The sequence below is a fragment of the Oreochromis aureus genome, linkage group 18, assembly GCF_013358895.1.
Source record: "Oreochromis aureus strain Israel breed Guangdong linkage group 18, ZZ_aureus, whole genome shotgun sequence".
Taxonomy (NCBI): domain Eukaryota; kingdom Metazoa; phylum Chordata; class Actinopteri; order Cichliformes; family Cichlidae; genus Oreochromis; species Oreochromis aureus.
Genome location: NC_052959.1, coordinates 31,780,010 through 31,805,773, shown reverse-complemented (window position 1 = coordinate 31,805,773; position 25,764 = coordinate 31,780,010). Strand labels below are relative to the sequence as shown.

Genomic DNA, 25,764 nt, shown 5'->3' with positions numbered 1-25,764 from the left:
TGGCTGCCTGGTGGACAAAGCAACCCAGAGTCAACGTGAGCAACAGCAGGAAGTGAACGCGTTCTTACCGATGGCCTTCTTCAGGGTCTCAAACGTGATCTCCTCAGCCAGCTGGGACTGTGGACACAAAAACACAAACGTGACCTCACGTTTCCCTCCAGGACCACACGCTGCTTTAAAGAAGATTACTCAGACCTTTTCTGGAAGGCTGTTGGAAATGATGTCCACTTGGAGGGAGACTGTGTCCACGAAACTCTTCCTCCTGGTCAGACGGTCTTCATCTGCAGGATGACAGATTCACACCACATAATGCTTTAAAAAGCCACAAACATTTCTAGTTTTAGTGTCACGTAAACGTAAAAGGCGTTTCTTTCCAGCAGAACGATTTCAGAATAATCAAACTGTGCTTACTGAAGCTGTCACATTACTGAAACCCAGGTAGCTCCTGTAATCTGCGCCTTTTGACAACAGCGGTGACATCTCTGCTCCCACACACCAAACTCCATCTTTTTTCTCCACTTTAATACAACGAGGAACAAATCCGCCTGATCCCGCAGGGATAAACTCGTTCCCAGGGGACGAACGCACCGACCTCGAGTACTTGTGTATTCATCGCCAGCAGAGGGGAAAATAAGGACCACAGAAGGGCAGCTACTGTCTGAGCTGTGAGGTCATCTGATGAGGTCAGAAAGGTAGCGGATCAGCCGAGGTGTGAAAAGCGACAGAAAGCAGCTCTTTACAATCGCACGACAACCTCTGCTGTGAACTTTGTAGAGGTCTGACTCAGCAGCCGTCCTGAGGGCGTTAATGAGGAAAACGATCTGATTGGGGCTGATCCGCTGGAGCTTTAAGATTTTGTTCACACGGTGATCAAACACACAGAACTGAGCCGACGTGACAGGAAGCCACGATTTCATCGCTCCTCGTTGGGATCGCTCTCTGGAAACTTTGACCACCTGAGCCTGAATGCAGCCCGGTCCTGCCGGACTTCAAGAGATTGGATTCCCTCTTAAAGGCCTCATGCACTGATTTTAAGGTCCCACTCGCCGCATTTACAGTCTGAATCAATTTGTTCTTACTGAAGCGCAGCCGGAACAGACTGAGGAATTAAAGAGATGCTGTGATTGATGCTTGAGGATCAACCTGCAAACTTGTGCAGCATCCGTCCCTCGTTCTTTTCCATCCATCTGGTCCAGATCCTCCCCACAAAGTGTTCCCAAGCCAGCCAAGAAGCACAGTCTCTCCAGAGTCCTGCCCTGGGTCCGGCCTCGGGGCCTCCTCTCAGTTAGACATGCCTGAAACACCTCACCCGGGAGGCGTCCTAGTCACATGCTTGAACAGCCTCCCTTCGATGTGGAGGCTATACTCTGAGACCCCTCTGAACGATCGACCTCCATCTCTACGACAAAGCCCATCCACCCACAGCTTCACACTCAGCTGCAAACTGCTCCACCTGGTGATCCTGAGGCCACCAAACTGAGCTGGAAACCTTGCACAGCTTGGACGAACAAAGAAGACCTGTCCATAAAATCAGGACCAGAACTGTGTGAAAGGCCTGGCTGGTGAAGTCCAACAGGTCTGCATCGGTTTGTCCTTATTAGGAGTTTATTTTTCTGCCCTTCATGAAAAACATCTGATTTAGTGCTGAACCCACTGAACCCACCCACTCTCCTCTCTGAGCTCTAACTGCTTAATGATGATCACGTTCTTCATGCCTTTAATAACACCCTACATGACTAGTTTTAAAGAAAAGTCTGTTTTCTGTTAATACTGCAAACTGAAGCTCCACACACCTAAACAATCTGCACTAAGTGCGCTACAGGGAAACTGCTCTACACAGACGTGGCAGCATGTGTACTCACCGCAACAGGTCCACGAGTAATGCAGGCAAAACATTTCACAGAGTTATCAAATCACATGGTGAGAAAATCTACAGCTACACACGACATCGACCTCTGAAACAACGAAGCACCTCAGCGACGTATCTACAGCTGCTCAGCAGTTTAAAGGTCAGGGCCAGTTTCTCTGCAGGGGTCAAAATGCTCTCATGAATTCCAAGCTTGGTCTCTGCTCAGTGTGAAAAACACTTAAACTGTTCACACCAGGGGTCTCAAACTCGCGGCCCGGGGGCCACTCGGGCACACGTCGCCCCTACTCGAGGTTCATATACTGATGTGAAGAAAAATATTGCAGTTTGTCCCAAGAAGTGACTTTTTGTTAGGGAGGATTTGTTTGTTGTTACAATAAGTTCTTTAAAAAGCAAAAATTGATTTAATATGAGCAGAGAGCACAAACATGCTGAGGCTGTGTTAGTTCAGTGAGAGTCAAAAACTAATGTGACACTTGTGTCTGCAGTTTGTGTTTATTTGATAGTTCTATAAAAGGTTTCAGTTGAGAGTGAGACATTTTAAAAACAAAAACACTCCATTTTTGGAAATATTTGTGGGTGTTTTCCTGTTTGTTTGTTGTTTTTTTGCACTGCATGAACAGTAAAGTGGTCACATGACATGACGGCGCTAGCGGTGGCCCACAGCTCATGTGAGTTTGAGACCCTGATTTACACCCAGATATTAGTTCTTCTACACGTTCTGCTGAGACGACAGCAGCAGCAGAATGAGCGGAGCGAGAGCTCCTGCAGACTCTGATGCTTCACCGTCACAGCTCCAAACCTCCGCTAACATCAGCTGACTTTTACACACCCCGGGTCCTCTCATACTCACAATATTTAAAAATGTAAGGGTGTGCTATTATTATTGTTATTATTAGTATTAACTTAAAAATTCTCTGGAAAAAAAAAGATCCTGTGGAAAAACTGTGTGAACTTCAGGGAAAAAATTAATGATAAAAAATGAGGAAGAAATACTCTGAGATTGAGTTTTTACAAATTAGGGAAAAAATCTTCTAAAAAATTAAACATAAATTAAAAAAATAAAATTAAATAAAAAAACAGTCTGAGAATAAAGAAAACTAAAGATCATAAAGAAAATCTCTGAAATTCTTTTCAAATTCAAATTTTAACCCAACTTATAAAGATATTTCTTTTTCTTGTATGTTTTTTAAACACAAATTCGAGGCTTCACTTTGTATGTCGGGTAAACTCGTCAGCGCGCAGACGCCGCTCGGCGCTGTGACATCACGGCAGCACCGGGCGCTGATCCGCGGCTCCTCGCACCATGAAAGGAAAGTCTGTGTGAGCTGATCCCTCCCTCTCCTCCTGGGGGGCCACAGCCTTCCAGACACTGCTTTTATACTGATGCTGTTATCACTTGTGCTTCTGGGGTTGATAAATAAATTGCGCCTTAATGAAATTGTCACCGTGTGGATCTAAAGCCACCTCACCCTGTCTGACCTCTCGCCCAGAGCAGCCGTTATCAGGCTCCATTCGCCTTACTGTTGCTAACGCAGCATTTTGCTGCTTTACTTCGGCCTCTTTTCGAGCCGCTTTAGCGACACAGTAGAAATGTGTGCACGCTGCTGCTCTCCACAGCAGCAGCCTCGCTCTCCTTCTCTGCCGAGTCCACTGGGTGAGTCAGCAGTGCAGAATAAGCTAACAGGAGGAGGCTGCATCAGACCTGCGAGAGTTTTCACTGTATCTGACTTTTGTAATAACAAAGTGATCCAATCCTGAGATTTTGAGAAGTGTGTGTGAATGACGGGGCCTGAGGACGTGGATCTCGGGGTCCACAGAGAGTGTGGAGAGCTGCTTACACTGACATCTCATCACTGCTAACTCGGAGACTTGAAGGTCAGAAAGAAGCCGTAAACATTGAAAGAGGTGTGCAATCAAAAACTGGTGTTTTGCATTGATTACACTGAACTTCTTTGATTGCTGATTGTAAGCAACAGTTCTCATTTTCATCATAACTGATGGCAGACTTTGTCTTACTGCAGTTTTATCGTCGTCTTCATGCACCACCGAGTGCTCGCAGACCTGGTCCCCATGGTCGGAGTGACCATTTCGAAGGCAACGAGACCAATAAGATTAAAGAATAAAACGCCTCCCACAGGTGAGTGGGAAACGTGGGACGATCGTAGAAGACGACCTTCTGAGAATTGGCCCGATTCAAAGGAAGAATTTCATTGTTCCGCCTCCTCATCAACACCGAGGCGTCTGAAGCGTGACGAGTTTCATTTCACCCAACTTTGCAAAGTGAAGCCTTTGGTTTTGTACAAATATGTGTCAGCTGATCTAAACCCAGCTACAACAGGTGACTACACATCTCTACACGCCTCACAGGGTTGCCTTGGTTACCTCTGGACGTCTGCTTGCACCTGTGGATGATTTTTCCTACTGTGTAAAGAACTGAAGGGACATGACAGCATGGCAGAGGGAAGAAAATAAAAGCTTGTTAGACAATTATCAGTTTTCTCCTCCCACTCGTTTTATCTAAACAAGGTCAAAGGAAGAGCGTGTGAAGTACGAACTATTCCCGAGCCTGTTTTGGACGTGGGCAGACTTCAAGGTTGAAGTCAAGCGACATTTTGAAGAAGTGCTTTTAAAGAAAGTTGTGCGTGTGAACTCCTGCAGAGGTTCATGTTGTTCTGAGCTGAAACAAACCTTTAAATTATGGAGACGGCGACAGCCTTCGGACTAATAAAGCTGATCGCACACAGAGTTGGTTAAACTTTATTTTCTCTTCACTGAACAACTCCTTAAGCTCTTAATCCGACAAAGCTTCAAACAGTTCTGAGGGCACGGTGAGTATGAAAGCAGGGAAATAAAAAATACAGCACACGGCGTAGCAGCAGACAGCGGGCGCGTTAAATCCTTTAATCTGACTTTTTAGAACCTTTTCAACTCTTGACTTTCCTTCTAAATCGGTTACTTGTATCACTTTTATCGTATTTCCTCTTTAAGAGATAACAGCATAATGTGACCATCGTCTAACTCGGTGGATTTTTACAGCTACACTTTTCCATCAAAAGGAAATATTTTAGATGCTCCGAGAATCAGTTCAGGCACATTTTCTCAGAATGCGTCTCTGGTATCTGAGAAAGCATTTAATAGGACAAAAGGCTGCTCAACAGGTGTGAGAGAGGCAGACTTGAAAAGATGAAAAAGGTATGAATCAACCAATGAGGTAAAAAAAAAAAAAAAGATCAGTTATCAGTTCAGCAGTTTTCTTAGATAAGAAGAAATATAAACATGATTTTCCCCGTCCTAACGGAGGCTGGACTGTCGTACCTGTGACCTGAGGAACGTAGGGGATGGAGAGGCGCTCTGCGTTGTACCCCGGCCCGGCCAAACACTCGGCCATGTCGGCCGTCTGGAAGTACAGCTGGCTGTCCTCTTTGTCCAAAGATTCAGGAAGCCTGGAAGAAAAGACGCAAGACACAAAATAAGCTTCTCGAGGAAAAACCTCCGAAGTGTGTTTTTAGTGAACACACAGCACGGCTTCACTTCTCAGAGCAACGTTGCAAAAAAGGTCACATTTGTTCTCATCTGTAATTCAACACTGTACAAGTTCATATCAGGGTCCCTGCACACGCATCTCACAGCTGGCTGCACAGAGACCAGTTTGTCCCAGTCTGAGCACAGACCGTTTAAATGAAAAGCAGCTTGTAGCGTTGAGGTGACTGCTGTTGTGATTTGGTGCTGTATAAATAACACTGAATTGAAGCGAGTAGCTGTTTGTCAGTCTTAATGCTGTCGATGCAAAGACGTGCTGCTGTTGTTCTAATAATATTTTTATGAGTTATTGATCCCAGAAGTTGAATATGTGAATTTATCTGCAACCTTGAAAAGTGAAGCAGCACCGTTCCTTCACTCCTGAGTTTGTTTCTCGTACATTTTCAAACTTTTTAACCTTCAGCTCTGCCACACTTATTACAGCTCGGTTTTATTATAAAACAATGAGGCTTCACAGCCGTTTTCTAACCCGAGGCTTTGGATTATTTCTCACTAAACAAATTCAGGCTGTGATCTGCACTTACGGACACTTGTCTCTGAAGATGTGCTCTGGGAGGAGGTAAGGAGCATCCATGTTCCTCAACTCAATAACCTGGACAGAGAACAGCTGATTATATGATGTTACACTATTTTCAAATAAGAAAGACGTAAACAAGAAGAAACAGCTAACATGCAGAAAACAGCGGTGCATCATCAGCATACTGAATAAATCATATTTTTGTATTTTCTGCAACAAATGGCAGTAAAAACAAAAAGTGGGAATGAGAGCCAGCTGCTCTGATCCTCAGTAATGTTAGGGAGGAGTCACCTTGCTGACGTGCTGGCAGAAGGGCGGGTTGGCAATCATCTGACTCAGGAAGTTGAGGTACGCAGCCACCAACGCCATGATGCCGCAGCGAATAAACATGGGCAGGTTCTCGTCGTTGGTAAGAGCCATTTCCTGCACAAACCAGTTGCAAAAACTGTGTTAGTGGGGACAAACCAGCAGCTCAGCTTCTGTTTCTGGTCGAGGAAGCATCAGTACTCCCTGCATACACTCCCCTTTAATCTGTGTGCAGGGTTATAGCATGCAGCAGCATTTCTCTAAGGTTACACGAACACGGATCTTCTATTTTCACACACCGTCAGGAAAAAGGTTATTGTCAAGGTAACGACCCTGAGGTGACACAGCAAACAAGGCAGACTACATACACTGTGCCACATGTCTGTGGTGTGTCTCAGCGGCTCTTGGTTATTATGTGGTATTAATAATCATGTGAAGACTGTGACGCACTGAGTGTGACTTTGTTTTAGCTTCCACCCAATCTACCAAAAAATATTACAGTAATAATGCCAATGAAAGGTAAAACACTAAGTGGAGAAGCTGAAGACAAATATCTGGCTTCACTCGAACTAAGCCATCGAGCTGAAAGGACCTGTGCAGGTGTGTGGTTCTCCTAAAGGAGTCTGTATCTGCACCGAGGGAAGCTTGTAGCATGAAGATTGACACAAGACCGGGTTAAGTGCTTGATCTTGACACTTTGAAACAAGATGTGACCATCAGATTTGACTGAAGCCGCGCACACGTTGGCTTGAAACTGGTGACCATAAACTCATCAGTCAAAGTGTTTACAGAGGTCAGGCTGGAGGAACGTTTTACCATCGAGGTCTAGAAGACTGAAGTCTTTTTCCAACCACCAGTATCGCCCCCCAGTGGCCATTAAATTAAACGCAAACACTACAGCACTAAAACTGGCTGGCGAGTGATTGCAGGAGGTAGTCATGAGTGTGGAATGGTTACAGACAGGTATATGATGCTGCACTGGAAACCTTGGGACTGGTTTGGTAACTAGCAGATTGCAGTAGTGGCCAGTAAATCGCATCAAAAATGCTGACTTGTCTGTAAACACTCGCCAACTTTTCTCAAGGCGACTGTGAAACTGACACGTGTGACAGAAACCAGACTGAAGAGAAACTTGACAGAAATGCGTCCTCATGAATTTGTGCTATGAAGCACTTCCTGTCTGAAACACCATCTGCATGACAAAGAAACTAAAAGAGCAGAAATTCCTTTTAGTCTTTTTTTAATACTTTTGTGTCTCAAAAGTTCCCTGAATTAAACAAAGGTATACACAACACTCACAGAGTGTGTGTGTGTGTGTGTGTGTGTGTGTGTGTGTGTGTGTGTGTGTGTGTGTGTGTGCACAAACATCATGTCTACAGTGCTGTGACATTTGGAAATGATAAGATCTCAGCGTGATGCACAAACAAGCTGAAGCTGCGTGTGTGTGTGTGTGTGTGTGCGTGTGCACGTGTGTGTCTCTTATGCGTGTGTGTGTTGGTGCGAGCGTGCACACTTCCTTCACACCTCTCTTGCACTTCCAGGAGGTTTTTATTGGAGCTGCGTGGGTTCTCACGGTCTAATGACATAAAGGCAAATGACAGCACAGCTACTCATCAGCCACTTAAATATGACACCTGACACCAAAAATATAGCATAATCACATCGAGGGTGCTTTAGACTGAAGCACCATAATGTGGAGCGTGAAGAGCTTGTTAAACACGAGGTTAAACACAAACCCTCCAAACCAAAACAGGGATGTAACTGAGGATGTTTACTCCATACCTCAGCACTGACAGCCACAGCTTTTCCATTTCAACAGACGATTTGATCTCCTCGGCGATAAAACTTTTCCACTATCACCTGATACCGGTGACCTGGAAACACTGCACACTCATGACTCGTCTAATTTTACTGCATTCAAGTTAGAATAAGATGTGTTTTTACATTATATCTGAGTGAATGTTTGGGGACTGTGTCACTCTGGAGGATTCAGACTCTTAACTGAGTTGTTCTTCATTGATTTGCTGTAAAGTTACTGCCTTCTAAGAACACACCATCACTCTGCAGGCATCTCAACTCATTTCAGTGTCACCAGAACATAAAGTACATGTCATCAGTCAGATCTGATCAAAACATCAAAAGGTTTGGTCTTAAAAACTTTGACCACCATCTCTGCTGTCACATGGTTCTTTGGGTGTCTGTGGTGTTGCAGGTGATGCAGAGACGGTAAAAATAAATGAAAAGTGTTAAATAAACATTATTTAGATTCAAATTCCAATCTGACGCCCTTTGACACATCCTTATGACAAATCAGATGTTCAGATGCACTTTTTTTAAACTTATTTTAGCCTCAGCTCATTAGCTGCAAGCCGCTTTGCAACCCATGTCAGGCCCGCTTAATGAGATACAGCCACAGTTATGGAAGCTGTTAATGAGGAATCGAGCTCAGCGAGACTTCAACATGAGATCAGAACAAATCAGAAACAGAAGAAAATCCCTCACCTTTCTCCTGAGTATTGGAATCAAGGGTTTACAGATGGGTGCAGATTATTTTTAGATTTTAGATAATTAACTCTGGGAATTATGGATGTAAAGTTCAATCGAAACTGTAAATGTGACAGAAAGAGCCAGAAAATCTACTTCTGATGAGATTATTCTGACTGAGCTTCCAAACACAACCAGACGAAACTGCTTTTTGTCTTCGCTTTGACTAAGAAGCAGAAACTTCAGATGTGAATTCTTCGGTTTTACCTGCAGCGCGATGGCGAGTCGAATGAGGTCGATGACTACTTCCTCATTGGCCAGCTCGATGGTCAGAATGGCGAGGGTGGTGAAGAGCAGCTCAAAGTTTTTGTGGACGTTATCTTCTTCTTTGCAGCCCAGATAGATGTGACGGTAGAGCTGCTGGCCATGCTTCAGGAACCAGAAGCAAAGAAAGAAACAAAGAGGAGGAAGAGAAATATGCGAACTGTTAAAAAAAAACAACTTTTTAAACGTCATTTTTCTCTGAGAGCCACTCTGGCTGATTAAAACCTGCGTTCGTGTTTTGTTAGTGCTGTTTAACAGAAGGAAACAGCGGAGGAGTCGGGGACTATTTTCAGTGGCGGATTAAACGACGTGTGGGGAGTTTTTGTGGCAGACGGGTGGTGTAAATGTAAACTACAGCATGTGGGTTCACTTTAATGACGGTCCATGTTCTCCAGTGCAGACTCACAGATGTTGATGACAACAGAGTCACGTGACCCACACAGTCAGTGGGAGACGCTGACTCTGGACCATCAGGTAATAACAGACACCGAGCTGAGGACCGCGGGGGATACTACGTAACTATATTACAGTAGTTTTAGATTCATTCTGCTGTTATTGCTTAGCTTAAAACTTCATTTCTTTAAAGTAAAAAAATATCAACATTTCCTCTTTTCCGGCTGTAAAGACTCATTTTTATCTTCTGCGATATTAACCTGACATTTGTTATCAGATGGATGCAGACATTTACAGACGCGCTCTGGGCTCTAAAAATGCATGACGGCGATTTTTAAGGACAATTTTTGACATTTTAATAAGCAGAACTTAACGGCTCTCTCAGTAAAAAAATAACCAGCGGATTAAACTCTTAATTAATCGCCCTGTTCTGAACATCTATCACAGCAGCTCCACTGCGGATGAATGAAAAAGTTATTGTCCCTGAAAATGCAAACGAAAACGCCAATGAAATGATTAATCCCATTACAATGTGGATAAAAATATCCCACCGCTGTTGGAGTGGGATTTATGAAACAAATATAAAAGCAGAGCCTGGCTGCCTGCATTCGTTATAAGCTCCACAGCTCAAGACAAAAACTTGTATTTAGTGCTAATTAATTACAGTTAGACACGTTAATGACCTTAGACACCGTCCTACAGCCGGAGGTCGTTCCTGCGGCTGTAGGACGTCTGGGAAAAGGTTGCGGCTCAGGTGTGATTCACAGGTGAACGAGTGAAATCGCAGGGCTTCATTCTGGAAATGCCGCCCAGGTCAATAAGCTCCAAAGATCTGGCTCCATGTTTTCACTACGGCTCAGCCTGAGCAGCTTTCCAAGATTCCCGGGTTACAATAATCTCTCTCTCTGGAATAACCTGCTTTAGCTCCTCCCCCTACTTTTCTTCTGATTGGCTGCCCATTGCAAATATCTGGACAGCAGAAGAATGAGGCGGCTGCGCCCCAGTATTCTTCTTATTTAAAGAATGACCACCAGTATAACAGGTGACTCTTCAAACATGTAGCAGAAACATCGCTCCACACGGTGCTGTCAGCTTTTCTTGTTTGATATTGTTAACATGTACAAAAAGATAAACAACGACTTTTTTCATGTTTTTAATTGATAAAAATCTGCCTTCTTTCTAAAAACCGGACTTTCTGCCCCCTGCTGGCCACAAGAAAGAATGCAGATTTAAGCCAGTTGTACACTGGCACCCTACAGTGTTTATACTATACAGTATCTATACAGCCTATGATTAAATTATCACCTCGCAAAGATATTTGGACCCAGTGTCGGGGCCGCTGTAGCTCAGGAGGAGCTCATCTACCAACTGGAAGGTTGGTGGTTAAATCCCCGGCATGCTGAAGTATCCTCGGGCAAGATACTGAAGCCCAAACTTCCTCTCACGGATGCACTGGAGTGTGAGGGTGTGAAAAAGTCCTTGTATGTGTGAATGGGAGAATGAGGCTTGTAGTAAGAAAGCACTGAGTGCTCAAATCGGCTATAATTATGCATCATCAGATCCTTTAAAAGTCCTATTCTATATTCTGAGATGCATTTAATTTTTTAATATTAATATATATATATATAAATTTAATATACATTTATTTTTTAATTTGCAGTTGGCAGCTTGGATTACTGCGTTTCTCAACTGTTCTGTGCTGTGTGTCACATTTTTCCCTCCACCAGTGGCCGATTAAGGTTAAATGAGGTCAGCAGTAAAAGATTGAGAATCTAAAAGAGTATTTCTTTAGAAAAGAGAACCTGTGCCCTCAGCGGGATTATGATACCTTCTTCATGAATGCAACGTCTTGCTTGGAAATCTTCTCTCTCTTAATCTTCAGTGCGGAGACATTAGGAATGATTCTGTAACACAGCCGGACACGAGAGCGTCGTTAAGCCTGGCGCTAGCACCGCAGGGCTCGTGTAAATACCGTGAGCGATGCGCTACCTGATGCCGCGCAGCTTGGCGCGGTTGTCGTGGCGGTCGAGGATGTTGTGCAGGATCTCGAACACCAGCTGCCTCAGCTCGCTGTCCTCCATGAGAGAGATGGAGAAGAGCGGGTCCAGGAACGGAGGAGGCAGAGCCGCCGCCATGGACTTAGACTTGAAGCCGGAGGTGACCTGAGGAAGAGGAGACAAGGTGAGATTCATGGCGGCGTGAAGCAATTAACCCAGAGGGAGAAACAGCTCATCGGCAGAGCTTAAAGGTTACGTTCACAAGCAGCTGAGCGTGTGCCAGTGTTTACTTTTCCCACCGTTTGTGACTCTGACGTGATCATTTTCGATCAGCCGAAGACAAATCTGATCGTTATCACAATCACGCTCCACGTCGGCACGCCTCACTCTGCTGCTGCGTGAGATTTCAGAGCGAGGCACAAAATGACAAACAGTACACTGTTTTTAACAAAAGTTATATCCTGTCAGAGACACGCATGCAGACGTCACACTGATCACTGTAACGTGTAACGTGGACCATGTGATCAGCCAGAGCAGGGCCTCGCAATACATGCACATCACAGATGTATACGCAGTAGAAACCATCACAACTCACTGAATTTTTAACATTCAAAGCATTTGGTTTGTTAGCAGCTGCTGCAAACGAGATGCTTCAGTGTAACTCTGCTGAGTCTCGCTGTGGATGATCATTCAGCTTCAGAGATGCAGAAATCTGTAATGAAGGAGACTCACCTACTTCAAACAAGGTGAGAGGGTGAACTGAGCATGTCAGCTGGTTCTCCCCTCACTCGGTGTTTGTACATGTGCACTGTGGTCTAATTTACCAGCGTAGTTATTAAATGACTCTAATTTAATAATCCGACCCTGTGATGGACCTGCAACCTCTCCAAGCTGCGTCCTGATCCTCGCCCTGTGCCCAACGGGATAACCTCCGACCCCTCGTGAAAATGGAGGACGGACATATCGTGTCTTCATTCAAGCATTAAGTATGTAAAAGTAGACCCTGTGTCTGTGACTCCCAGCAGCCTGGGTGAGTCCCTGCTTTCACCCCGACTACAAACCCTGAAACATCTGGGTTTTCTCCCAGCAGTCTGCAAAATCACGCGCACACACACACACACACACACACACACACACACCTCATAATGCTCAGCCCCATCTGCTGTCGCATGGCGTTATAAATACTTTGACCTTTCACCCCTCCTCCAGCTGCTCTGAGAAGCAGGTGGCGGTGCGACGAGGGGAGACGAGGACAGACATCTGTAATGAAGTGGCGAGAGAGCGGGCACGAGGGTGCAGCAGGGAAAGGAGCGGGCACGTGAGAGTGTGTGCATGTGTGTGTGTGTGTGCACGTGTGTGTGTGCATGTTGGTGCCACCTGTGCCTCCTCGTCTCGGGGAGATGAGGGTCTCTCATTGAAGCAGATAATGAAGGAGAGGAAACGACTTCGTGCAGACTTCGAGTGTTACACAGCCAGAGCTCCAACATGGCCGATAACAAACACACGAGTACGACTTTCATGTAACTGCAGACGTGTCATTAGGACGGAGAAACACTTCACGATGGAAACTTTAATCACGTCTTTGATGTTTTTAAATTTAGAGAACATGACTCAATGTGAGGACGTCCAGCATTTTCATCCGTGGATATTTTGGGGTTTGGTTGGTGTGGGCGGGACTGTGCGCTATTTTAGTTTTCATTATTAAAGCTCAGGTTTTTGTATGCCGCCGTCTTTGTCTCGCTTCCATTAACGGCGCATTGTTCCCCTCTCACAAACAGCACAGAGGGAACAAACAGAGGACTCACCATGATGAGGGAGCTGAGCAGCATGGTCTGGATCCGCTTGGTGCCCTGATGCCTGCGTTACACAAAAGATAAAGAAACCCCGTCAGGACCGACCGCAAACTCACAGTGTCCAGTACAGCAGAGCGGAGGCCAGTCAGTCCCCACAGGCTGCCGTGTTACATGTTTACAGCAACTATATGACAAATAAGAAAGCTGTGAGGTTCAGAACACCCAAGAAGTCTGAAATGACCATATTTTACCTGTTACTTAGTATTTATTAGTGTCATTGTCAACACACGATTGGTTCAGACCAGCAAACGTTTATAGAAGTGTGAACACTCTCTGAGGATCAGTTAATCAAGTGTATTTGATAAGTGGCTCTGAGGTACTACTCACCTTCTGAAATCACATAGAGGCAGTGAGAATGCACTCAGTGTTTTTTAAATAGACTTCACAGAGTGAAAACTTCATGATGCATCGATGCATTTATGCTAGCATTAGGTGATAGCTTTAACATGCAGTCCAGATGTGCTCACCTCTGCCTATAAAATACCAAACAGCCGAAACACAAAACCTGAAGCTTCAAAATGAACGCGCACTGACGTCCAGACAGTCTGTGGTTTTCTTCACAGTCTGGAGACTCAACGTGAGGAAGAAGAGTAAAGGTGCTGTAAGCAGCAGCAGGATAGCTTCAGTGTTGACTTTTACAGTGAAACACTGTCAGACCTCCTGTTAGCAGCATCAACAAGCTGCAGAGAGAAATTACCCGAAAAGGAGCAAAGAGAGCGAGTGCCTGTAGGTCTGCGAGGAGGAGGAGGAGGAGGGCGTTCGTCTGATTTGGGATTATCTGCCCTTGCACTCTCGCCTGAGGGATTAGCTTGTTTTTCTTTCTTTTTTCTGGCTGCAGGGACGGGTGCACCGCGGGGTGTCCAGGAGGTGAAGTGAGGACAGATTAAGAGAAAGATTTGATGAAGAGAGAAAAAAATTGCGAGCTTATTCTGTAGAAACTGCTTCCAGTGTTACACGTTACAGCGCTGAGCTAAAAATCAGCACAGCTTTCACTCCATGAAACCACCTGAATAAAAAGGTTCAGCCCAAACCTCATACAGTGCTGCTGAAGGACCACAAAGAGAGTTAAAGTACTGAAAAGCGATGTTTTGACCTAATGACTGGCTTTTGGTCTCTGAGGATAAAATATAATATAAAAATGATTTTAAAAGACTTTTAATCAACAGCTGAACTACGAAACGTATCAGCCAATCACATCGTTTTAATGGACCCATGCAGTTGATGTCGGGACAGTTTAAACTGTGCTGTGACAGTAAAATCCACTCATCGTCATCATCATCATCTTCGTCATCATCATCATCTAGCTGCAGGGAAGTCTCGTCTTTGTTTTTCTCAGCAGCTTCATGAAAAACTCCAGAGCAAAGTCTACAAAGAGGAGGACCTGCTCCTGACAGTACAGTCCTGTGAGCACAGCTCCATTTGTGACGAGCGACCAGCAGAATCGGCGCCTTAGCTGCACACTGTGTCAGCGGCGGCGTTTCAAAGCTGCGAGCTGACTGGCTGCAGCTACACGAGGGAACCCCTGGGTCTCTGGATAATGAATGTGTGACTCACCCAATCTTGACTGTGTCCAAGGCGTGACAGGGCGTCCCGTACACTGGCACTTTGCCCATGATGAACATCATGACTTCAGCTCGCTGGTAGTCTGGCAGATTTCCACCGAAGAAGCCTGGCAGCAACGCCACGAGAGACAAAGATGAGTCAGAACTCAAAAATAAAAACGTTGACATTGAAGGTGATCTTTACTAACACATGCAGGCACATGTTCATTAAGACACACTCTGGAGTGATAGAGGAGCTCGTACCGATGGTCTGGATGATGGCGTTCTGGACGATCCGCTCCTCGCTCTCTCTACCGCGGACGGATGAAACGCTGGAGGCGGAGTTCCTCCTCGAGCTGTCGCCCAGCTCAAAGTCCACGCTCATCCTCAGGTGTTTGAGCAGAGTGTTGAACACCTCCAGCACGGTGGGCCCTGCCATCACGCACGCGAGCAGGTTAAATGAACAGCACAGGAAACATTAGCCTGACATTTTCGTAAACAGGAACAGACGGGATTCGATTTTTTGTTTGTATCGGGCCTTTTAACTACTTTGTAGGAGCTTTGCATAGGAAAACTCACAAAAAGGTGAAGAAAGAAAGATTATTTAACCCTAAAACAGGGCCTGTTTCGTTGCACCTGGTGTGGCTCAACGTGTTCATTTATTTTGAAGGCCAGTGGCAGATGTTGTAGAAACATCTGTATAAACAGGGCGGCTGGAGGCACCTGGGTCGGGCTCTTTAATGAGTCGTTTAAACATGTATTAGTCAGCTGTCACTAAATGCAATTTGGGGTTTTGCTGACACTGCTTGTTGTCCACGAGTGGCTGAGAGTCACAAACTTTGATTTTGATAAATACCTGCAGCCTCACCCAGCATGCTGAAGCCATTCACATACTCGGCTCAGTAGCTTCAAAAACACACGAACTGGTCAGAATCTCACAGTAAATAAAATTCTGTGGTTTTCACACAAATTTCAGGTTTCAGATTTACGTGATTTGCTTCCCTTCGTTGGATAAATCCCACGCTCCACCCGAGCAGCCACATTTTTGTAGAAAACAGCTGTTGAAACCTTCAAGATGTGAACAGTCTCCATTAGTTTCAAACAACCTTCGTCCTTAAATTGAAACATATCGACACTCCTGCGTCAGACTGAATGAGTGTCGAGGAGACACGTGTAACATGTGCGCCGATAGATTTCCTCCTGCGTCATCAGGTCCGCTCGTTTCTACCCAGCTGATCTCTGGCTGTGTTTGCTCCACACATGCTTAGCTCTGGCCCCCTTAAGCTAACATAAAACAGTTGACTGGTATTTAACCAATAATCAGGGGAAATATACAGTTTGACTGCTTCATTAAAAATAAGACAAAACAGTTTTACTAAAACTTTAACTTTTTTTTCATGGATAAACTCGGGAAGTAAGAATTTTAAATACTTTTCCATCAGGCAGATGTTGCCATGTTACCAATAGACCAATTAAAACATAAATAATTTGGAGAGCTTCCAGGCTGCTGTGATAATGAGAAGAAAACATATTTGCTTTAAACACTTAAAATTGTCTCGTGAGCTATTTTTGGTGGAGCTGAACCTGCAGATATCCGACATGAACTGCAGCAAAATACACAGGAACAGGCTCTGCTTTGCAGTCCTAATTCACTCTGTCACAGAAAGCAACACCTCAGATTATTACAAGCCAGCGCTGAACGATGGCCCGGGCTGCTCCTGGCACAGCAGGGACTCGCTCGTTTAAAGAAGACGGAAAACAGATAAACTTTAAATAAACTTGGACAGGAAAATAAAAAACAACAAATGGAGATGGTAATATAAAGCTACATTAAGTTTTAGCAGATATTATTAATATGAAACGCAACATTACAGAGGTGCCAAAGTCCTGCAGTTCCTCTGGTGGCCACTTGAGGCCGCCTCCAAAAGTGAGTCAAGCTCATAAACACTATAAAAGATGGACTTCGAAGGTTAACACGTCAACCAGCGTGCAGCCTGTTTCTGTTGCTCCTGCTTCTGTTCTTTACTTTAACTTTTTCGTTTACTTAGTACTTTAGAGTGTTCGCCTGTTTTAATAACTTTCTTTTATATAATTTCCTTATATTGTATTCTGATTCTGACTTAAAAGTGAAGCTAATGCATAAGTGCCTTAAGCTTGCACTTTTATAAATGGCCAGTAGAGGGTGATAACTGGTTACAAAAAGACTTCCGGTCCTGTAAACATGTAGCAGGTCAGATAATATATTTGGAGATATATAATAATCTAATATTCCAACAGACGTTTTTTTCTTCTTTCCGACATGAAGCAAATCGATTTCCCTAATATTTGTCACGAGTTGTTATTTAGTCGATTAAGCTCAGCTGGTTGTTGTTTGTGGCGTTACAAACAGAGAAATTGCAGAGTGCCCTCTAGTGGCCTACTATGCAATGTCAGCACTTATAACATGGTTGAAGGATGTTTCTCCATCTCTTCTTTACCTTTTTCTTATTGGCTGCCATAAATGTCAATACAGCAGATCAGCCAATAGCTAACAGTGGCTGATATTAATGGTCTGCCAGTACACGGGTCAGGCTGCAATGCTTTGTTTCATAAAGGAGGATTATCTGACGACTGCCCGTCTGTCATCACATCCAGCTTCATGGTGACGGTGGAAACGCTCATCTTGATTTAAAACGGGACTTCACAAACCAGTGGGTGACATCACAGTAGCTACATCCATCTTTGTAAATCTCACAGATCAGGATTCTTTGAATGGCTATGTTTCACTTTCTCTAGCAGTCTGGGAGTAAACAATTATCTGCAACAAAACATTCTGAATTACCTTTAGTATCTCTAACATTGGCTCTAATCTACTGACACAGACGGACTCACAGCATCACACGACGGTGCTATTCTACATACCACCAACACTCAGCTACACAACCACAACGTGATCTCTGCGCGTCTGCAGCTTCCCCCGTTTACTCAGCTCACGGTTCAGACACTCTCTGTGGATTTGTTCCAACGTCACGTGACACAGAGTGACAGGAAAGAAATATATAGAATATGTACAGAGGGCGCACTGTGAAGAAACCTGTAATAAACCCTAAATAAACATTACTGCTCGAGCCAACCCTGCAGAACATCTACAGCATCAGGGCAATCAACCTACTGGTATTACTGGGACGTAGCTGCTCACCTTGTTAACTGGGAGACACTGCCTATGTAAAGGCTGACAGTATGACTGTTATTTAGTGCTGTTTACTCCTAAATCTCAGAGACAAATATCACAAAATGCTGCAGAAGCTGACGATAAAGCTGACCCTTCCAGTCACTGCAGTGTTATTGCATTACATCAGATTATAACATGATCTGGTTCTGGTCAGTCTGTGTACGTTAAAGTTGAACTAGAAGTATCTGGTGGTGTATTCCTCCTCCTCCTCCTCCTCATCATCATCTAAGAGCTCTATGAGCGTCTGCTGGTAAAAGATAAAAAGAAGAATAAAGGGGAAAGAAACTCAAGAGAAGAGAGGTTCAAATAAATTAATTACTTCTATTTTTTTTTTAACCTTTTTTATAAAGAGAACAAAACTTGAGATGTGAAAGCTGTGATTACCCAGAATGCTCGTTAACGCTGGGTGTGTGCTGAGGGGGGAAGTCTGCAGAAGCTGCTCTACTCTCAGTTTAAATCCAAGCACAGGGTCATACCGTACCGAGCCACAGATTGGGAGGAATCGTGCATTCGCTTTCAAAGGTGAACACGTCACTTCTTTTGGAGCCTTGGATCATTCCTACCCAGGAGGAAGGTTGGGTTTTATTTCCAGGAAGAGGCAGTAAAAATAATTACTACTTACAGCTTTTCTTCAATTAAATATACTCAAGTTTTTAATTTGTTTTCACACCTCAGTGGGACAGAGTAATTTGAATATTTTCTGTTGACTTCTTTTCTTCCTAACAGTGAAAAACTTCTTGATGATTTAATTATCAGGCAATTAGCATCTACAAACGTTCAAGCAGAATGAAACCCCGGGACAGCAGACACAACGTGACAACATCAAAAACACTCGAGCACCTGTTTAAACATCGCCGACTTCTGCCTTTACTTTGTGCTTCCTCAAATTCAAACTTGTTCCTTCAAGTTTGGGTAACAAAGTAAAACTTGTAGCATAACTTTAATTTCTTCCAAGGTTCAAAAGTCTAAAAAGGTCAAAATTTCAATAACATAAGAGTCAGTTTTGCTTACACGATGACAAATCTCATATATAAAGCCTACGATTTAAGTTCCTTCAACCTGTCAACAGCTGCTGAGAATCTGCAAGCTGCTTTGCAACCCTCCTCCACCCAGCGCCTGCTTTTAATGCTCTGTCCAACTTAATAAACAACACAACTGTAAGTTCAGGTGAAATAAAGACACATTTTCACTAACGTGGTCCCGACAGGTAAGAAGACGAGGAAGATGCAGCAAAGCTTACATCTTAAAACAGCTGAAAACAAACAACAGAAAAAAGGTCATTTTTGTCTTCATCAGTTAATCGGCTGATTGTTTCAGCTCTCTGTTTAGTAAGAGTGCAGATCGTCTTTTAACAACTTTCATCTCTAACCAACTTAGTTTGAGCTTCAGTGGGAGGCGTTTATGTCAACGCTTCATCTGGACCGTGACATTTTCTCCTCGGCTTAATAATCGCACATACGAAACAGAACTTGTTACTTCTTCTAGCCTGTCAAAGGAAAATATTATTAATATTAATATATACTATATATACACTGTCTTTTGGTTTTATGGTTTTAAACTAAACATACGGAGCTAGAAAGGTAACATCGATGTGGAAGTGTCAAAAACTGTACTTCCTCTAATCTCCACTTGAGGCCGCCTCTAAAACTGATAAGCTTTCTCTGGCTGCAGAGAAGCAAGCTAAAGGCTAAAGCCAGTGAGAACGGTCACGGTGGCCATCTTTGATCTTATTAAATACATTTTGTCGTCATACAAAACAGCCAATAAGAATGCACACATAATTATTCCAAACTTCAAGGAAAAGTAGAAATCTGTGTTTTCCCAACACCCTGCATGGATGCACATATTTAATTCTGATCCTGGGTAATGCTGTGTCAGATTCTTTCTTTACATTAACGCCTTCTCTGTCTGTGCCTCTACCAGCATGTTGTTTTTGAGTTTGACACGTTATGGCCATCTGCAGACTTGCAGTGGTAAAGCTAATGACACCATTTTTTAAACCTCAGAGAGGTGATGACATCTTCCTCCACGACCTCCTGCAGAGGGAAGCAGTCCGTCACTTAAACTCACCCACAGATCCTTTGGCGGCGATGGCCACCGTCTCCAGGAGCACCTGGACGATGCCGGCTCTGACCCGCGGCGTGTTCTTGTTGTGAGTGTCGAGGTGGTTCAGAACCTGCTGGATCACGTGGTGCGAGTGCTGAGCCTGAAAAAGCCAAAGAGGATTTCAAATGATGTTTGGAACAAATATAAAGTTTGCTGTCGATCACATGGTGAATGTCAACTTCACAGATAGACTGTATATAAATGATGGAGCAGCTTCTGAAGCCCAGTCTTATAGACTAGAGCGGGCCGTGTTTTTAGACCAGACGTGACGAGCAGCGGGAAACAACACACTCGCACCACGGTGAACAGTATCGATCAGCAGGTAGGTCCGCTGTAAAGAACACGCTGATCATCATCTGTTTTACTCTAAACACGACCTTTGTTTACAAAATGAGCATCACGTTAGATTTAATAAGACTTAAAACCACGAAACGAGACCATGAACTAATCAGAAAATGTTGAATTATGTCATATGTTCAAGTTAAAATTTGGGACATTTTCCAGTAAATTTCTCTACAATGACAGTTCTCTGAACCAGGAGTCGCCTCCTGCTGGCCATTAGAAAGAATGCGGCTAAGTGAGACTTCTGCACTGGTTTAATTTTTCAGTTTGCAATAATCATTTATGATTAAATCCTAAAATCATATTATGTGATTTACTATCATACATTAATCGAATAAATCACTTTTTTTCTTGCAGAATTATTAACATTAAATAAAAAAAGTTTACAGTCTCTGCAGTTAGTGCACGTCTGAGCAGGTGCGGCTGATTCTGTTATGCTGAAGCAGGATTTATGTTAAGCTAGCTGCTGAATGCAGATACTAGACAAAGTGTTCTTTCATTTGTTGCTAATAAACCAGCAAATTTCCACTGAAGCAAACATCTTACAGTGGCTGTAAAACTGGACACACTGCAGCAGCAATAATCCGCTGAAGTTCACAGAAAACAAACAGGTGAAAGTAAAGACTTTTTCTTCTTTTGAAGCATCTCAGTTATTAAAAAGTAGCGGTCTGTAGTATTTCCTGCTGGCTGTGTCTCCTTTTCTTGACCTCTCTCTGTGCAGCTGAACTGCAATAAAACAGTTACTTCAGAAGGCGACCTTTGACATCGAGGAAGTTTTTGGGAAGCTGCTGGATGTGAACTTGACCTTAAAACATCTCCAGCAGCTGCTTTAGAGAGAACTTTTCCTTTTTAAAGACTCGGCATGTCAGCAGAGCTCTCGACTACATGCTGCACTGTTTTTTTTTGACTGCTTCCAGATCAAATCAGTTCAATTTCTTAGCCCCTTCCATCTCGACCTACGTGTCACAGGAAGTGCACCGTACCTGGATGGAGTACATGATGATTCTGAAGCAGGAAACTGCAAACTCGTTGGGGTCCCACAGGTGATGGTTATCCAGGTGACTGAAGGAAGAAGAAAATAAAGTGATTATTCGATCGACCCAACTCTGAGGAGCATCCCTGCAAAGACTGCATCTTTAAAACGACAGTAAAATCCAGAAATGGCACACAGACTCGGCTGCATGAATGAGTATTGATTTTTAATCTGTGCAACGCCAATATTAGTGTTATAATTAATATAATCCTAATATTATAATCCATCAGGGGTTTTCAGAGGTTGGTGAACTCTCTCCTGTCCCTCTGTGTCTTTAGAAATAGCCGGAGCTCCTTCATCCTTCCTGCTGCTACAGCAGTTGTCCTGTTAGCGAGTTCGGGATGAAGCCGGACTGACGGCCGGCTCATGTTTGTTGTTGTCAGATCTCCTTCTCTGCTGTTTGGCTGCTCTGAATTATTTAAAGGGTAATAATAATGCTGCATTGCTCTGAGCCACAGATCCAGAGTCAGTTCAACATTTTTATTGTGTAACAATGAAGAACGACAACACAACAAAAACAAATAAGAGTAACAAGAACAAAAATAAAAAGTTCATCACTGACTTTAGTCAGTGGATGTTAGACTTTGCTGAGCGTCTGCAAATTAAATCTCATCGTGGTTCAGTGATGAGCAACAACAATCATCATCAGCCTTCATGTCAGAATCACAGCCCAGCTGTGTACGTGAATGATGTGCTGCTTGCAGACTAACACAGACAGATTATAATTAGATCATGCAGAGGAGGATCAGTCGCATAAGCACAAAAATGCAGGAAAATCTGACTAATCCCACCTCTGATCCGAGATGGGAAAACACAGGACGTGAACACGTATGTGCTTAAACATGAACCGAGTCGCAGAGGCTCGCACACACACGGTCACAGATTTAAAGAAGCATCGCGTGGGTGTGTGTGAAGGTGAGGAAGAGGAGCGTAACGATCGATAACAGCAGATTTAATCACCTCAGTGGGAGCGAGGTAAACTCATTTATCGCATATATCTGCATACACACAAACACGCGGGGAGGACGGCTTATTCGCCCAGCGGCTCACAGCTCACAGCGTGCAGAGCTTATAGAAAGAGACGTGAACATTAATCTGCAGAAACAGACAATAAAGCTTAGATCGTGTTTCTGGTATTTGATGAATTTATAGAAACTAAGCAGCGACCTCCAGGGCTGACCGGAGTGCGTGGAGAGATGCAGTTCCTCTGACGGCCACTTGAAGATTTCCATCTCTGCTTTATCTTTAGAGCTACCTTTATCTTCTATTTTTAGAGCGCTGGCTCGTCTTTATCAGCTCATGTTTGTGTCTGCTCAGGTATCAGGTTCATTTAGGAGGCTGCTCAAAGTGCAAACTGCTGTTTTTATGGCCGTTACTTCATATCCTCCCTGTATGAAGCACAACAGTAGCCGCTTGTTTACATCAACACTCTGATCGCTGTGAGGCACATTTATCTGTTCATATGATCCAAGATGGCTCTGCTACGACTGTCATCAAGTGGGAGTTTTCCGTAACTGGAAAATTCATGTTCATCAACATGGATTGATAAATAAAACGGCGCCGTGTGACGACGTGTGAACGGGTGAATGTGGCTTGTTCTGTAAGGCGCTTTGAGCGGTCAATAAGTCCAAAGGAGATCTTTATGTATGCAGTCCATTTACAGGCTCGTATTGTAGGCGTGGATCGATTATGTGACAACAGACGAGAGCTGTCAAAGGCCACGCCGCGGCCCTGCGTGAGAGCAAGGCGAATAAAGATGGAGGGATCGTTTCCAGCCCTGCTGAGTGACCCGTACTCTGTCATTACACATCAGTTCATCAACGCCACCTGACCATCACAGATTTTTCTATAAATTCCCAGAGGAAAGATGCACTTCAACGGGAATTTGACAGTTTCAGGTCTTTATGTCTGTGAAGGTTCTCGATCATCCAGGTAAACATAGTCTAAGAAGTTTGGAAAGAAAAGCGTCTGCAAGTGTTTACGTTTCTTGAAGACGTTTCATCAGAGAAGCTTCTTCAGTTCTAAGAACAACTGGTGAAGAGTCTGCAAGAGGGTCATGGACCACTGTTGATTCTCTCTAGTTGGAAAATCAGAAGGACAATCAGAACAATATTGTCATCCCTTATCAGACTCAGAAGTCTCTGATAAGGGATGACAATATTGTTCTGATTGTGTAGCTGGTTTATCAGAGAAACTCAGGGGAGTCTTCTCCAAGCACGACATCCCAGTTTACTTCAGACCCAGCAACACACTCAGACACAAACTGGTTCATCCCAAACACAAACTTAACAACGTGGTGTATGCTGTACAGTGCAGCGAGGAATGCCCAGACCTCTACATCGGAGAGACCAAACAGCCACTTCATAAACACACAACATAGAAGAGCCACCTCCACGGGACAAGACTCGGCTGTCCATCTGCAGCTAAAGGTCAAAGGTCAACTCTTTCGAGGATGCCAATGTTCACATTTTGGACAGAGAGGACAGATGGTTTGAAAGAGGAGTGAAAGAGGCCATCTATGTCCACTGTGAGCGACCATCTTTGAACAGAGGCGGTGGTTTACGACACCAACTGTCTGCCATGTATAATCCAGTTTTGAGTTCCCTTCCCAGACGCCTTAACGCCCACTCACATCCTGGGCCATCTGACCTCAGGAAATCACATGATAGGGTGGGGCTAGATTCAAAATGAGCTCACCTGAAACCTTGGCTGATTGTGACCTACACCTGTTTTCACACCTTGGGCTCATGTGATTAGGTAGAGGATCAATATGGGGTCCACAACCCTCTTAGGGACACTACCACAGGGCTTAAATCGCTCCACCTAGTCTTAAAACTGATGAAGCTTCTCAGATGAAACGTCTTCAAGAAACGTAAAGAAGTCCAGACGCTTTTCTTTCCAAGCTCCTCAGACTCTACTTAGTCTCTACTTTCATTAGTTTTACCAAACAAATAAAAACAACTTTAAGTGATGAAATTAGGTTGATTTTACTTTTTTTTTTCTTTCTCTTGGCATCAGTTTATTGAGGGACCATTTTAAATGTCCATCATCCAGAAAACTGCCTACGGAGCTACATCCTTCAGATGGTTACAGTTCATCTCTGGTCGCTGTGACTCTCAGCAGTGCAGCTCAAGATGACCAAACACTGGATGCTCGAAGTCTCTGACAGCAGGTTTGGAGGAGGGGTTTAATTCTTTTACAGCTTCTGGAATATAATGCATATAATATTTTTTAAATAGTCCAAATCACAGATGTTAAAGTTGGAATATGGGGAAAATGTTCATCCGATTTCAGGCTGACATTCCCCGGATGATGCTGTTTTTTCTCATTCTGACCCAAACCTTAGAGAAACAAACAGGACAGGTAAGGATTTCCCAAACACAGTGAAACTTCAGCCTTTATTGTGAAAGGACAGTGGAGAGAGACAGGAAAGCTGGGACAAACAGGTTTCCTGCTCAGTCCAGTGAGCAAGGCTGAACTGGTGCACCGACCGGCTAAACCCAACAGTCCTGCATCACACCTGCCTGCAGCTCAACGCCACAATAACCACGCCTGCTACACAGCAAAGCCACGTATGCATTTTAGAACATGTGACGAGATACACCGAGATCTGACTGATTATGTTGAATTTACCACCTCTGCTGAAAACGAGGCATTAAAAAAAAAAGAGCCATTTAAGTATGTCGGGTAACTGAACGTACAGGCCTGAAACCCTGAGGGTGCCTCGGCGGTCTGACAGTAATCATGCTTTTCAGACTTACATAAAGAAAGAGAGTTGGGAGTAGAGAGAAAGGGGAGAGCGATAAGGACGACTGGAAGCCGTTATCATGAGAACAGTTCTCCACCGTGACGTCAATCCAAACACTCCAAACTCTCCTCCTCCTCCACCCCCTCCGTTAACCCCAATCCTTGCTTGCTATTTATAGTCTGAAGACGCGCCCCCCGTCCTCCTCCCTGCAGGAGCAGTGTGGGAGGAGAGAGCGGCGCAGAGAGGAACGACGGGCCGGGAGCGCGGCGGCTGTTCAATCGAAAGAAAAATTAAAGAGTGGACTGCACTAATGGGAGTCTTCACTCTCGTTCTGCTGCTGTCAGGCTGTCGGTTTTCTGAATGAGGCTGTAATAGGCGGGAATGTATTTGCTATTCAGAGAGCGTCGCAGCTCTGCAGACACACCAGAAAATCTGACGTGTGATTTCTGCGTGTGGTCCCAGCAGGTTAGAAACAGGTGATATACGAGTAAAAGAAAGG

General features: G+C 44.1%; 1 protein-coding gene across 2 annotated transcripts in view; it reads right to left on the bottom strand.

Moving 5' to 3' along the window:
- Positions 1-25,764, bottom strand: part of efr3a (EFR3 homolog A (S. cerevisiae)) — a 113,769-nt gene that overhangs the window by 8,203 nt on the left and 79,802 nt on the right. For both annotated transcript variants that reach the window (XM_031735200.2, XM_039602009.1), the window contains exons 9-21: positions 21,468-21,546; positions 20,107-20,242; positions 15,090-15,257; positions 14,839-14,953; positions 13,237-13,288; positions 11,424-11,596; positions 11,263-11,338; positions 8,985-9,146; positions 6,219-6,350; positions 5,935-6,002; positions 5,186-5,313; positions 196-281; positions 69-117 (exon numbers count right to left, since the gene is read on the bottom strand). In XM_031735200.2, coding sequence (XP_031591060.1) covers positions 69-117; positions 196-281; positions 5,186-5,313; positions 5,935-6,002; positions 6,219-6,350; positions 8,985-9,146; positions 11,263-11,338; positions 11,424-11,596; positions 13,237-13,288; positions 14,839-14,953; positions 15,090-15,257; positions 20,107-20,242; positions 21,468-21,546 — 1,424 coding nt within the window. The remainder of the gene's footprint in view (positions 1-68; positions 118-195; positions 282-5,185; positions 5,314-5,934; positions 6,003-6,218; positions 6,351-8,984; positions 9,147-11,262; positions 11,339-11,423; positions 11,597-13,236; positions 13,289-14,838; positions 14,954-15,089; positions 15,258-20,106; positions 20,243-21,467; positions 21,547-25,764) is intronic.